Genomic DNA, 13,778 nt, shown 5'->3' with positions numbered 1-13,778 from the left:
TGGTAGTAATTGCTTGGTTTGTGCTTAAAGATAGACATTTCACATATACTCTGTACCACAACAAAGAAAAGCAAAGTTAATTCTAAAGGTTATGGCACTACTTTACTGGTCCGGGCCACTCGAGATGAAATTGGACGGAATGAGTGAAATTGAGTTTGAGTGTTAAAAGTGTTCCTGACCCTAACAGTTTGCCTTATGACTACATGGAGGGTTTTAGTTTTTTTTCAAAGTACTCTTCATTTAAATACTTCATTGTTCCTGTCCTGAGGTTTACGCAGACATTGCATATTTGTCACCAATATTTTATTAATTTTTAAATATAAAGTGGTTGTGCTTAGTAATCATCTAACGAATATCGGCAATATAAACAAGTAGCAATCACATAAAAATAATATATTAGAGAACTTCGTCTTAATGTACACATTGTGGATAGAGTTCATTCTGCCAGGACTGTTCAGCCAATCAGAGCACAGCGTAGTTGTAGGCCTCTCCATAGCCCGCCTCCCGCAGGTAGTTCTCGAAGTTGATTGGTCCAGGTGCTCTGAGAACTGTCCTCCCATTGGCTGATTTCTCTCCTGACTGGAGCTTCTTGATGAGGTCGGAAGTGGAGAGGCGGTGGGGTGAGTTGAAGCGGCAGCAGGACCTGATGATGGAGAACCTGCAGGAGGTAAACGGTGATGAAACTCGGCCACAATGCGAGATCAACGATCTGTCAGTGTGTAAGATGGATTCATTCTCGCGACAACTATGAAGAAAAGTTTGCAGCATGGCAGGCCTTACGAAAGGCCAAGTTAATTTGATAGATTTGAATGTCACGTGTGCTTTGGCGCAGTTGGATTCAGGTGTCATACTGTCTACTTTTTTGCACTTCAGGAAGTTCTTACAATTTGCTCAATAAATTGTTTTTTTTTAACTCTTGATTGCTCTTTCCGTCGCAAGATGGATTCCAACCCGAGTCATCCGGGATCCCGGTCAGGTGGAGTTCGAGGCGATCGTCAACTAACCTGATCAAATAATCTGATCAGTTATATTAACCAGGGGTTGTTTAGAATGAGCAGCTGTTTGAAAGTATAATGTCCACCCACAGCCTTTAAACGTAAGGTAAAAACACGACAAACAGTCAATAAATTAAATACATTTAACTTATTTACTATGACATTTCCTATGAGGGGGTGTGCAGTGAGCGACAGGAGAGGGAGGGATGGTTGAAGGCTGGTAAGGTTAGCAGGGTGAGATTTTTTTAGACAGATTTAGAGAAGAGCCAAATGGCTCCGATTCATCTGATGGGTAAAAAATAGAAAAATGACCTTGTGGCTTCCAGGGAAGCCAAACACAAAACTTTTGTGGTCCTCAAACTGCAAAAAAGTCAAAGTGTTCATGCAAAACTTTTTCTACAGCTGAATGCTCCAAGGACCTTGTGACAATCATAATTATTGTAAGTAAATAGTTATTTACAGATAGAAATTGAGATATAAGCTAAAAATGTGATGGACACTGGGATCGTGATGTTGATGACGCTGTTCTCTTTGTGTTTTGGGTTTAGTATTTTCAAATAACCATGCCCTTTCCTTTTTTTTTTTGTCCCAATTTCAATCAGACACAGTTTCATTTTTGCACATGTCATGCTGGTGGAAATATAATAATAATAATAATTCAGTCGGCGACCAGTGTGTCTTTTGGAAGAAGAGGAATTTCCAAGCTGGCGGTAAAAAAAGAAAAGCATTAGTGAAAGTGTTCCTGCTGTTCTTACAGGGAGTTGGAGCAGGTCGCTGGTTGCGTGAGGTGATATCCTCTTTGGAGGTGCTGAAGAAGTTCAGTTGCCATGAGCTGAGCGAAGGGCGGATCACCTGCACACATCGTCACAAGTTTGAGGTGATTTACAAAAACATTGATCATTCTGTGAATCATTAGGGGGGGTTCGTGGATTTAAATGACTCACCCAGTGTGACCATTTCATAAAGGAGGATACCAAAAGACCATCTGTCAAAAAACAAATTAATTCACGTTGATCTCAGATTGAACGACACAGATCGATCAGACTGTTAGGAAGGAGGAGGGAAGGCAGGCAGGACGATCACAGAAAACACACACAACACAGACTGTAATCAGACACTGTAAAAGTTTGTTTTTATTTGGTTAGGTTACTTTTATTTGTACCCGTGGGTAGACTTGGTTTACAGTGAGTCACACAACACAAGGACAAGACAAAAGTAGACAAAGTGACGACACGGATAAGGGGACAGCCTCCAGTTAGTGTGTGAGATGGGGGATGGGGGGGGGGGGGGATTTGGATAAAATTATATTCAATAGTGTATAAAATAATGAACTTTAATGCATTTTATTACCTGCACTGGTGGGTTTTCTCTGTCATTTAACTTGTGTGCATTTGGCAGATAGGTTGATTTCGCTTTTCAGCGTATTTTGCTAAAGTTGTGGTTTTAAATTAATTTAACTTTGGTTTTTAATCTGTAAAAGTGTGTTTGCGGGACACATTTGGAATCGAGAGTGTATCCACTGACCGACTGACATACTCGATAACACAACTACCTACTCACCCCCCAACTGACCATCGGACCAATCAACCTACAAAGAAGTGCATCTGTTTCCACTGTACTTGTGTTTAATATGTATTTCTACTTCTTTTCTCATCTCCTCCTCGTCTTATGCCCTTCTCTAATGTCGCTGATGTTCCTGCAGAGAACCCATGACACTCACACGTCACTGCTCTGACTGACGAGTCTCCTGGCCAGCACTTCAGGCGCCTGCCACTTCTTCAGCTCCGTGTCCTCCACTTCCCCCGGCGAGCCCGCTTCTGCCCTCCTGCGGTAAGCCGGGCCCAATCCCCACAGCTTAGCTGACAGATCTCGGGCGACCAGGATGCTGTGAGCTCCCATGTTGCCGTGGATGCAGTCTTGACTGTGCAGGTAGCTCTGGAGGACGTGTCGTAAGAGAACCGGAGAACGTGAGCGGTCACACTGTGAGTGTGCATGAGTAAGACTCGAGATCTGATTTCTCAGGACAAAATTCACACAAGACACAGAATTTTAAACCAGTTTTCTAAGTGGAATCAGACAGAGTTCGACACAGAGAGCTCATAAACCTACCAGGGCCGAGGCCACCTGTCCAGCCATGGTGAAGATCCTCTTCTCTGTCAAGTTACAAGAAGGATCTGAACCAGAGTTCTGCTTCGAGGAGAGAGAAAAATGAAAATACGGAATTGTGTGGAGACTCTCTACAATTTGAGTTATGAAGTGAAATTCACAGTTTTGTCTCCTTTGTTATCTCAGGCTAATATTATATTATATGTCCTCAAAGAAAATCTGCCTTTGTATGGGCTAAACAATAATACAGACTGTTGAAGAAACACTTTTGTAGAGATTTGTTAGATTATTGCCTCTACTGATTGTAATCTATACAACTAAAGCAAAGACAATCTACTGCCTCACAGTGGTGGATCTCAGTATTTATTCACTGAATGAAGCTTATACACTTAATTTTGTTAGATTTTGATGGAGAACTGAGTCAATTGAAGGTGTTTAAGTAACACATTGATAGGTTACTAAACCAATAATGAAGCACAATCTTGCACCTACTGACTTAAGTGTCTTGAAATAGACCTTTGAAGTGAGTGCAGTGTACCGTGCTCACCACACCTGTTATAAACGTGCTTGATCTGCACTGTTTGGCCATTGATAAATACTGTCTGTACCTGTCTACATCTCCAAAGAAACCCGAGCAGGTCTCTGTGCTGCTGCTCCTCCACCACCATCATTAATGGCGGCCGCTCTGAAACGATGCCCAGCAGAGCGGGCAGGGAGGGGTGCGGGCCCAGTCCGGCCACAAAGGACGCAAAGTCCAGAAAGTGGCGTTTCTCTCTGCTGCTGGCTGTTTCTGTAGAGGTAGAGGAGAATTGTAGAATTTAATTTCTCTTCAGGAGATTAGCTTCACATTTACAGTGCGAGAGAATTAACCTAGAGAAATAAGCACAGGGCCTTCAGTCTAGTAAATATGTCTTTGAAAAGCACATCTAATGAGAGTCCATTACTTGTTGTTGCATACAGAGAAGGTTGCCCTGCAGCGGGAACTTGAGCTTGTTTGTCTGGGTTCAGTTTACCTTTGAGCACCCTCAGGACCACGTTCTTGTTTTCCATGCGGGCTCTGTAGAGACTGACCGTGTCGTCTGGCCTGATGGAGAAGGAGTGAGGCAGTGTGGTGACCTGGCCGAAGGATCCATGCTGCCTCTCTGTGGGCGTCCGCGGCGCTGCAGGCAGAGTCGGCCGGACGTTCTGCTGCACTTGTTGAACGGACATCGGCACCTCCTCGTGTTCCAGGGGGTTGATCCCGGGAGGCGCTGTCGAGAGAAACGCACACGGCGGCCACGTCAGAGCAGAATTACACTTATAGGTTGTAGAGTCCAGTATTGGAATGACACGTCGGCGTTCGTTTGTGTACCGTCGATGCCATGTAGATCATGACGTCTGTGGTGGCTGCGGTTGTGGTGGTGGGGATGCTGGTTTTGTTGCTGATTGCGGTGACGGTGGTCGCCGTCTCTGTCTCTGTGTGTCGAGCTGTGGTAGCGCTGTGGGGATGTGGCCCGCCTCTGCTTTTGGCCGGGACAATACAGCAGGATGAAGATGATCAGTAAAGTGATGAGGGTGGCCACGGTGAGCAGCACGGGGACGATGATCACGGCCAGTTGATGCTCCCTCGTTACTGTTGGGGGGAAAGATCATGTCTTAGACGTGATGTCCACACGGAAAAACACATTTTAAACAGCTGGTAATGATGGTTGGTGTTCTCGACTTATGCGATGGACAGTACCGTCTACATAATAGTCTCACATGTACAAGTGTATATCTTTGAAGTGGCTGGAAGTCGGATTATTGGTTCAACTTTATTCAATTCTACTGGTCTTCACCCGTTTTGGTGGACTTTTCCAAATCTTTTCCTGACACGTTCTTCACTATCACTACTGTGGTTTCTATTTCTGATTATCAAACAAATCACATTGTTGTTGCACATAAACTGCAGCGTTTGATACGTAAAGGTTGTTATGGGTTATCATCTGTTTCGGTTGAAAACAGTCTGGATGTGGAGGATTCATACAGGGATGTGAATATGTAAGAAGTGAAAGGACGAAGCTGAATCGTCCTGAAGATTCTTTGCTGTTGTCCACCTTCTCCATATTACCCACATGTTTTTGTTTTTCATTTCTTTTTAAACGTATTTATCCAAATGACATTTTGAAGTGCCAGGGCACTTAGTGGTTAGTACCGTCGCTTCACAGCAAGAATATTCTGAGTCCAGACTTGCGCACTTGTGTGGGTTTTCTCTGGATCCTCCAGTTGGAGTGTTTGGGGTTAATCAGCGACTTTATATTGCTCATAAGTGTGTGTGTGATTGTCTTTCTGTGTTCACAGTTCACAAGTAAGCGAGGCATTTTGAATTGTGTTCCCAAAGGTCAATGCGCCGCCACTCCACTCACCAAACACCGTTCCAGTTCACAAATGATGGTCATGGTTTTTAATCTGTTGTGTTTTGAGTGTCTGGAGTTGTGACTGAATGCTTTGGCTCAACAGCCTTGTAATGTTGACAAGTACAACACGCGCCCTCATCAGTGGCGGCCTCACTTTCGCCCCGGTCTGGAGCTCCTCAGCCATTCACCGCATGGCTGCGTATTTAAAAACACTTCTATCGACGTACTAACTTTATTTGTGCCGCCATTCACATTAAAGTTGACCTTGTGCAACTTGAGTTTGACCCTTTGAGCATGAAATCAGTGTCGGTCGACCCTGATTGGACCTGGGGTTTGAAAAATAAGGAACAGGTTTGGTTTCAGCGCAGCGCTGCAGGCATTTAAACAGGACGAGCATGCTGGCTGTCAAACAGGTTGCGCCTCCTGCGACAGGATATTCTTTCTCCACCTGACATCATCCTCCACTTACAGCAGTACTGATATGTTGACATACAGCGAGATGATGCTATAAATAGTTTTTGTTGTATATTAAGTTTGAGCTCAGTCAATTCCACAAGCAGCTCTTACTTTCAATTAGGCTTTTCATGCCTTTTCTATCTTTAATACTGGTTTATTCCTTAATTACCGTCCCTAAAAATGGAGGAACTGTATTATCATGATTGCTTGTTTTTTCGACTTTGAATTATATCTATAATGTATATGTGCTCCCTTGTTTGTTTTTTTTACACAACGTTACTACAACTGACATGTTTACACGCCTTCTTTTGTTGGAAGTAGTCAATGTTTAATGGGAGAAACTGGATGGTGAAACTGCTTGTGTTGTGTGCAGAAACTCTGGCCGCAGCACATTCTCATGCGGGGTGAGACTTCACTCTTCAGGATCGAATAAATCATCTGTTGTCATATTTACTGAAGGTTCGGTTTGAACTGCCTTCCCCAAATACTGTCATTGTTGAGAACAAGTTGAAACTTGACTTTTTAAAGCCGTCTGGATTACCTTGTGCACGTGGCCGCTGTTCATCTTAATGGGCTCCTTCTTTGTGTGGCTTTGGATCAATTACAGCTCGACAAAGAGGCTTTCAACCTGTTGCAAGCAGTTTTATATGATGTGTGGTTTCAGCCTGTGTTTGTGATTTCGGAAAAGTTTCAGCCAATCGAAGAACACTTTGATTGCAACATATGACTCAAAAACAAGCTTTTTGTCATACACATTGTTCTGTTTCACAATTCACAAAAACTATTTCCTGAACATCAGTAGCCAGAAGACATTAGTCAATTCCACCTGTAAAGTCGTGTCCTGGTTCAAAAGTCAAAGTGATTTCACAGCCATGTGAGTGAGTCAGCGGTCATGACTGCGTGTAAAGTAAAGTTTCAGTACATCAGGTGAGGCAGGATTTTGTTTTGCGGAGTCATTGTACTTTGCACTGTAAATACTAAACAGGTGGAACGACAGACTTATGTTGGTATTGTCAATAGCTGCTTACATAGATGATATCACCTCATTGTAGAGCATTGATGTGGTTTTGTTCAATAAGTTTCAGATTGTGTGATAGAACTGAAAGGTGCAGAGCAAAAAAAAATAATAGAAAAGCCAGATTGTTAAATAAAATCCCACAAAATGAGTGGCCAGATAGAGGGGGCAAGAAATTTCACAAGACTTTAAGAGTTCTGTTACTACATGCATCTTATTGGTCCAAATTAATGATGACCTTTTGATTGAATTACACAGTTTATCCAAATTTTTCATATCACAATCACAGCAATAAAGTAGCACTTTTGCTAATATATCTGCAGACATTTATAAGTGCATTGAGAAACAAATCCAACCAAAACTCGAATTTTTCTTTAAAAATTCATACTTTTTTTTTTAAGGCCAAATCGCCCAGCCCCAAGACTCGCATATTTTTTCTTATTTATTTATTTTATACTTCTCATGTCAATGACGCCATATTTGACACCCAACAAAGATCTTATCCGTGCTTCCATCACACATTTTTTTTCAAGCTGAAACTACATTTATTGTACCATGAAACCACATTGTTGTCTGATGACTCTCCTTCAGCGGTATGCTGGGAACAGTCGCACTCGTGCGTGAAAATAAATAAAATGGTGTTAAAATCTCTACAGTAATCACAATATATAACAACTGGTTTTAAAAGGGTTGTATTTTGGAGGCATGTTTCGCCGAACGTCCAAAGTATTTGAGATGCAGCATTTAATAGCCTTTGAATGGCTTTTTAACAAGGTGTAGCACCCGGAGCTGGCTCACCATGTCACCGTGTCCAACATGTTCCTCCTGTTTCTGAGGCGAAATACAAGATAGCCCCACTGTTACACACTTTTTTCGAGAAACAAATAATTTCATAGTTGAGCCACGACAGTTATTTTAGTCCAATCGGGAGGAAATATGTGCAGCTTACTGGCAGATAGACAAAAGGAGAAGACTAAAGTATTATTGCAAGATAATAGTGTTACTTTTCAGTGTCACAAACTGACACATTTGGCTTTCAATGAGAGAAGTGACGTGACGTTTGTTGAGTAAAGCGAGGGCGGATTCACACTCTGCGGGTTTGGTTCCTTTAATATGAACTCTGGTGGGACGGCACTGTGATACCTGCATTGAAACGGTGCAAAACACGACGACATCCCACGTCTACACTCTGTAATTTTCATCGCAAACCTGTCCAGCAACATCATAGTCTGGACTCAAGAACTCCACATGTAAACACGGCCTCTGTGAATGGTTTTAGTGGGTACAGAGAGGAAATGGGACGGTGGTGATGATCGGTGGGGTGTGGGTCCTTACTGCACAGTCTGTCGTCCGACGCGCACTCCGTGGAGTTGGATGACATGCTGGAGAGAAAGAGGGAAACGGGGATCACTGTTACTATCAGCTGGAGGAAGAGATCAACATTTCCTCTGCTCAGCAGCAACTCTAAGTCCTCTAAGCTGAGATAGTCCTGCCTCTTTAATAACTGAAGCAGCCGGGGTTCAGGTTTTCACTGCGTTACACACGCACACTCACACACACGTTATATTGTATATGTGCTACTTAGTTAAGCTACATGGTTGTCTTTCAATTAAGCCTGTTGTCTATGTCTTGCATACACAGGAATGGAATTGATCCACAAAGTTGATCTAATCTTTTCAATCTTTCAAGAGAAAAATGGATGACCTGAAATTTAGCAGCTGATAAAACCTTTACTGTCACAGTCTTCTCGAAAAGAAAAGCCCCTCAAAGCTATGATGCTTTGCTTCATTTCAAACGTTAACGTCACGCAATCACGTGCATGTGGAAGTCGACCGGGGAAGTGGAAAAACATGTAAATACAGCTGACAAACAGGTCATGTATGAATATATGAGTGTTGCTGCAAAAATCCACTGAGTTCCTTCTGTCCTGTGTGTTTGTGCCTACATAACTTTTTTTTTTTATAATTTTTTTTTTCAAAACAAACTTGTAGATGAAACATTGAAACTGTGATGTCGGAATGGAAAAACCGATGCTCATGGGCTGCCTGCCAGGTGTGTACAGGTAGAAGGTCGTGTGCGGCGGTGCTCATTTGTTAGCCAAATTCAAAACAATGTCAGAAACCGTTTGTGTGATACTCGAGTGATCGGTAGAGTATCAGCCTTGTTTTACAAGCAGCGAAATAAACACAACATCCACATTAAATCCAGTTACAGTACTTGGAACCAATGCACTTTAAAATCAAGGTATTGAGAAAAAATGACAAACACTAGGGTGCAAAGCTTGAATATCAAAAGTAAAATACATTTTTCTAATGGATCCGATATGTTTTCACGTAAAGTAGATGCTGCACAGTGGTGGTGGTGAAGTGGATGGTTAGCCTCACAGTAGAAAATAATCTGGTTTGGGAGTTTGCATGTTCTCCCTGTTGGTGTGTAATGCCAAAAATGTGCATTTACTGTTAATCCCATTAAGATTAGCAAACCACAGTGCACTTTCCCTTTGCCCCAAATCATGAAACATGAACCCAAGTTACATAAAGCAGTACACAAGATTGATGTTTTTTTTTTTTTTTTAATAGATTCGAGCTAAATTACAGTAAATAAAGTTCTATAAAAGTGAAGAAAAACATGCCTGTTTTCGGTTAAACTCTACTAATAACAAAGCTGAATTTACTGGAGATGTTCCAGTTTGGTTAGTAGAAACTAAAGGACTTCTTCCTTTTTAATACATCGACAATGTGAAATACGGTTGTATAAATGCCCCAGCATATCGAGGATGACGGATCATAAAACATTTTCAGCTCTAAAAACAGCAACTCACTATGATGTTTGTGGAACAAATAAGAAACGATACTCAAAAGTTTATATACGATTTCATAGATTTTGTAACTTTTAATTTCCCCTCCTCCACTACTGTGAGCTCTTGTGAAACGCTGCTCACACCCAAATCCTCCAGTTGTATTTGGAAAAGCTTTTGATGTTTGGTTTGGTGACACCTCATGCACACACACCCTTACAAAGGCACACAGGTATGTAGTGAGCATGGTTGGAAACACACACACACACACACACCTGGCCGCCATTCTTTGATGTTTGATGTTGTAATAGATGTCACTGAACTGCTTTGTCTGCATTCTCCTCTCACAGTCGAATAAACACACAACAAAAGACAGACCCATTTGGCAACACACACCTACACTGAGGACAGACACCAAAAACATGTTAAAGACACACAGACGTGTGTGTGTTAACACTCGTGAAAACAACCTCCTGTGTCAAAACACATTAAACCTGCACCCTGTCCATGCACTCGCATCTCAACCGCGGTTGTGTTTTTGATTCTTACTTGTGCAGCTCTGTGATGTTCAGGTGTCAAACTTTGTGTCCTTCATATCCGAAGCATCAAGCTCGCTCTCCCGTGTGCCATTAAAAATGTTGATACGACAAATTCTGATCCTCCTTCACAGTTTTCATGTTGTCCCGTTGAGTTTGCGGTTTACATAATTCCCCCTGCCAACGCTGCGGATGCTAGAGCGGCTCTTTCTGGTTTGCCGTCAGCACCATGGTGTGTCGTGTCACTGGCGTCTTTCCTCGTTTCTCCTGCTCGCTGTCAGGTTGGCCACACCCCCCCCCCCCATCGCCACCCAACACGTTTCTCCTGTCACCCTCATCACCTCAACATGGCTGGCAGCCACTATTGTGTTTGCTCTCTGCGTGTATTTGCATGTCCCACGTCTCGTGTGTGTGAGTTTCCAAAATAATTTCATTCATAAACGAACACACACACAAGACGATTAAATGAGTTCCAGCCGAATTATATTTTGGGGATTAATATGCAATGACTGTTCTCTATTACAAAATTACAACATTAAATGCACCCTTTAAAAAAAAAAAAAACATTTTAGTCACGCAGAGTGTGACTACTGCTATTTTCTCAGGTATTGAAGTACATGGTAATGGTTGCTACCTACATCGTGCAGGTGGTAAACCAGAAAGACTGCATGGTTTGTCGAAGTCTATGTGTTACTGTGAGAATCCATAGCTTTCTATATATGTAAGTGTGTGTATCTGTGTGTGTGTGTGTGTGTGTGTGTGCGCGTGTGTGTGTGTGTGTGAATGAGCGTCCTGGCTGGGCGTCCAGAGCGGTCCCGGTAATGCTGAGACAGACGGTGAGCGGGTGGGTTTATTTTTGGGTCAGTGACAGTGTGTCAATGGCCGCAGATGCATCGGAAAGGAAGGCTCTGAGATACAAGCAGACGCTGGTCAGTGTCCCACTCCGTTTCTCCATTTTCCTCTCTCTTCTTTCCACTCTCTTCATCCGTGTGTCCGCGCGTCAGCCTCCGTCTGTCATGTTTACGTCCTTCTGCCGCGTGAATTTGCCTATATCACTTGTCTCTGTGTTGCATGACGCACCTGTACGAGCACTGCAAACTACATGTGCACGGATGGTGCGTGTCTGAGTTCACATGTGCATGTGTGTGTTTCTGAATAACCCCTTTGCTGTCTGCGTGTGTGTGATAGATTTGTAGACATGGCGAAAAGCAATTAGCTGATGTTTAACAACAGGGTCACACACATGGCCAATGCAACAGGTGCTTAGACACCGTGCACCTCCTTCACCCCTGATCTTGGCATGGCCACACACGTGCACGCTCGCGCGCACGCACGCACACACGCACACACAGGCTTTTGCCGCGGGACACTCTCGCCGTTTCCTGCTTTCTCCACCGGCCACCTGTTTGCTGCCCTCTCGACGCCTCGTTCCTTTAGCCGCGGTTGGTCTTAACACATGCAGGAGGGACTTCTGTGACATGTGAATCGCCGACTGCTTACTCATTTGAATGTGTGTGTTTGCTTCCTGTCGTGCGTGTCGGTGTGCGTTTGCGGTTCTGCACGACTGCTTTGGTACTTAAACCCGAGTGTGGGAACATGCACTTCATGAGGTACACCTAAATGCGCAAAGGGCGTTGCCGATGGAGTCGAACTTTGCTCAACCTTGAAACTACAAACCTGAAAAAATGAGCATAAATCTAAATTAAAACCTCTGATCTGGATCAAAAGTGATCATAGTCACCTTCCTGCAGGCAGAGAGTCGTCGTACCTTTTATAAAACGGCTGATGAGTATACACGTGTGTGCAGGGCGACTGACCATGTGTCTTTCAAAGAGTGGGAAACCTGATCATGTATTAGAAATGGTGCTAATCTTCTCCATTCATGCGGATGCTCTCTATCTTAAAGAGACAATGCAGCGGGGGGGAGGATGTGTACGAACATCTGGAAGAGTTTCAGTGCGATTCTGATGCCACGTTACATGGCTGCAGCTGAAATGTATTAGAAATATTTATCTTCTTGATGCATTTATCAGTTGTCTGTGTTTCCTGAAGCTGGATGTCAATATTTTGTCAACCAACCAAAAAATGGACAATTGCAGCTTTAGTTTCCTTTTAGGTTTATATGTTAGTGAACATGATTATCATCATTATGAGGGTTTCTTTTTTTATATGTGAGAGAGCTCTGTATTGAGGCTGCATGGTGGTGCAGTGGGCTCACAGTGAGAACATCCCAGATGAAATCTGGGCTTCAGCGTCATTTCTTGGTGGAGTTTCTATGTTTTCTCTCGGTACTTTGGTTTCCTCCCACAGTCCAAAAACATTTATTTAGGCCTGTTTTGTCACTGTATTGCTCGAGGGCATATACTGTATGTGTGACTGCAACCCCAAGCTGGATAACGTGGTATGAAACATGGATGAAGTCTGTGTGGACAGAATTAAATGCTTTCCTCCACGTATGTTATGATTGGTTGATTAATTCATCAGGTATTTTACAAAAGTTTTAATTGTTGAATCTCTTTCACAGATATGTTATCCATGTGAACTTTTCTTTGATTATATTTCTCTTCCATGAGGCATATTGATACATTCAATGCGTTTAGTTTGTGTTTGAGGACATTTTACAATCTATTTCTATGCATATAAAAAGAATTTCGAGCATTTTCTGATGCTTTAAAGACTAAAAAATAAATACAAATTGAATATAATTTATTTCCTGAAAGAAATCTTTCTTGCCTCTTATAATTGTGAATCTTGTAGTGTGTTATAATGACTATATTTATATTGTATTATAATGTGTTACAATCTCAGCGATATGGTTTAATGTCTCAACCTTCTTTAATACTCATTTTACAGCCTGTTGAAGTTGATTTTAGAGATATTAGGAAAAGAAATGCTCAAACCCTGAAGCACTCTGCTTGCCGTGAATCATTCTGCAATTTAGGTCTATTTCACGGTGTCCTCTGAGATAAAGCATACAGCTGGATAGGCCGCGGAGTGTTGATTGGCTGGAATGCGAAGGCTGCTGAACATGGAGACCTATAGAATTTAATAGCTGCTGAAGTCGTACGCCGATGACGAGACCTGTGAGGGCAAAGACATCTAACCTGCGAGTGTACGCAGGCTGTGCTAACACTTCTGTTTACACTGTAACCCATGAGGCCGAGATTAGAAACACAACCGCGGCATCACTGTTTTACATTTTTCTTTATTTCTTCTTCTAAATTTTTTTTTTTTTTTTTTTTTTTTGAGCAATTATAATATTAACCCCTGCCTGACTCTTACAAAGACTGGCTCCGTGGCTGGGAGTCGACAGTCATGTAGAGAATGTATAGAGTTAAACCCTTCTCTATTTTAGAAGACCTTCATATGCATTAGGTTTGACTTCAAATGGCGGCTTATAACGGCACGCAGTCGCATTCATCTGTACACATGTACAACGGTATGCGGACATCAGAGGGCTTTTCAATGACATTGTTTCCACAGTATAGAAACAGTCGG

At 42.6% G+C, this 13,778-nt stretch overlaps 2 protein-coding genes across 3 annotated transcripts in view; one reads left to right on the top strand and one right to left on the bottom strand.

The window, feature by feature from the left end:
* Nucleotides 1-422: 422 nt before the first annotated feature.
* On the bottom strand, nucleotides 423-10,485 carry LOC308144885 (tyrosine-protein kinase STYK1-like). 2 transcript variants are annotated; one of them, XM_080516142.1, is made up of 10 exons: nucleotides 10,294-10,485; nucleotides 8,283-8,329; nucleotides 4,453-4,713; nucleotides 4,115-4,351; nucleotides 3,710-3,891; nucleotides 3,105-3,185; nucleotides 2,716-2,930; nucleotides 1,940-1,980; nucleotides 1,751-1,847; nucleotides 423-658 (listed from the first exon to the last, which is right to left on the bottom strand). In XM_080516142.1, exons 2-10 carry the CDS (start codon nucleotides 8,326-8,328, stop codon nucleotides 463-465), a joined length of 1,356 nt encoding a protein of 451 aa, XP_080372268.1. In that variant the 5' UTR covers nucleotide 8,329; nucleotides 10,294-10,485; the 3' UTR covers nucleotides 423-462. The 2 variants fall into 2 exon arrangements, with proteins under 2 accessions (XP_080372268.1, XP_080372269.1); XM_080516143.1 differs by having other exon boundaries at nucleotides 3,105-3,182.
* Nucleotides 10,486-11,158: 673 nt separating this feature from the next.
* LOC308144883 (chloride channel protein-like) overlaps nucleotides 11,159-13,778 on the top strand; it is a gene marked incomplete at its 5' end in the record, with an annotated part of 36,086 nt that continues 33,466 nt past the window's right edge. Inside the window, one exon of the mRNA XM_080516140.1 lies at nucleotides 11,159-11,209. Coding sequence (XP_080372266.1) covers nucleotides 11,159-11,209 — 51 coding nt within the window. The remainder of the gene's footprint in view (nucleotides 11,210-13,778) is intronic.

This window comes from Blennius ocellaris (assembly GCF_963422515.1).
Source record: "Blennius ocellaris genome assembly, chromosome: 20".
Taxonomy (NCBI): domain Eukaryota; kingdom Metazoa; phylum Chordata; class Actinopteri; order Blenniiformes; family Blenniidae; genus Blennius; species Blennius ocellaris.
Note: the sequence above shows the minus strand (reverse complement) of the source record. Positions and strands in the feature narration are given on the sequence as shown.

What these genes read in the sequence shown, in the direction of transcription:
- LOC308144885 (XM_080516142.1), bottom strand. Translation starts at nt 8,328, where the DNA reads ATGTCATCCAACTCCACGGAGTGCGCGTCGGACGACAGACTGTGCA. An exon ending in GTCGGACGACAGACTGTGCA is followed by an intron (nt 4,714 to 8,282) that starts GTAAGGACCCAC and finishes TCCCCCCAACAG; the next exon opens with TAACGAGGGAGCATCAACTG. An exon ending in GGTCCTGAGGGTGCTCAAAG is followed by an intron (nt 3,892 to 4,114) that starts GTAAACTGAACC and finishes CTACCTCTACAG; the next exon opens with AAACAGCCAGCAGCAGAGAG.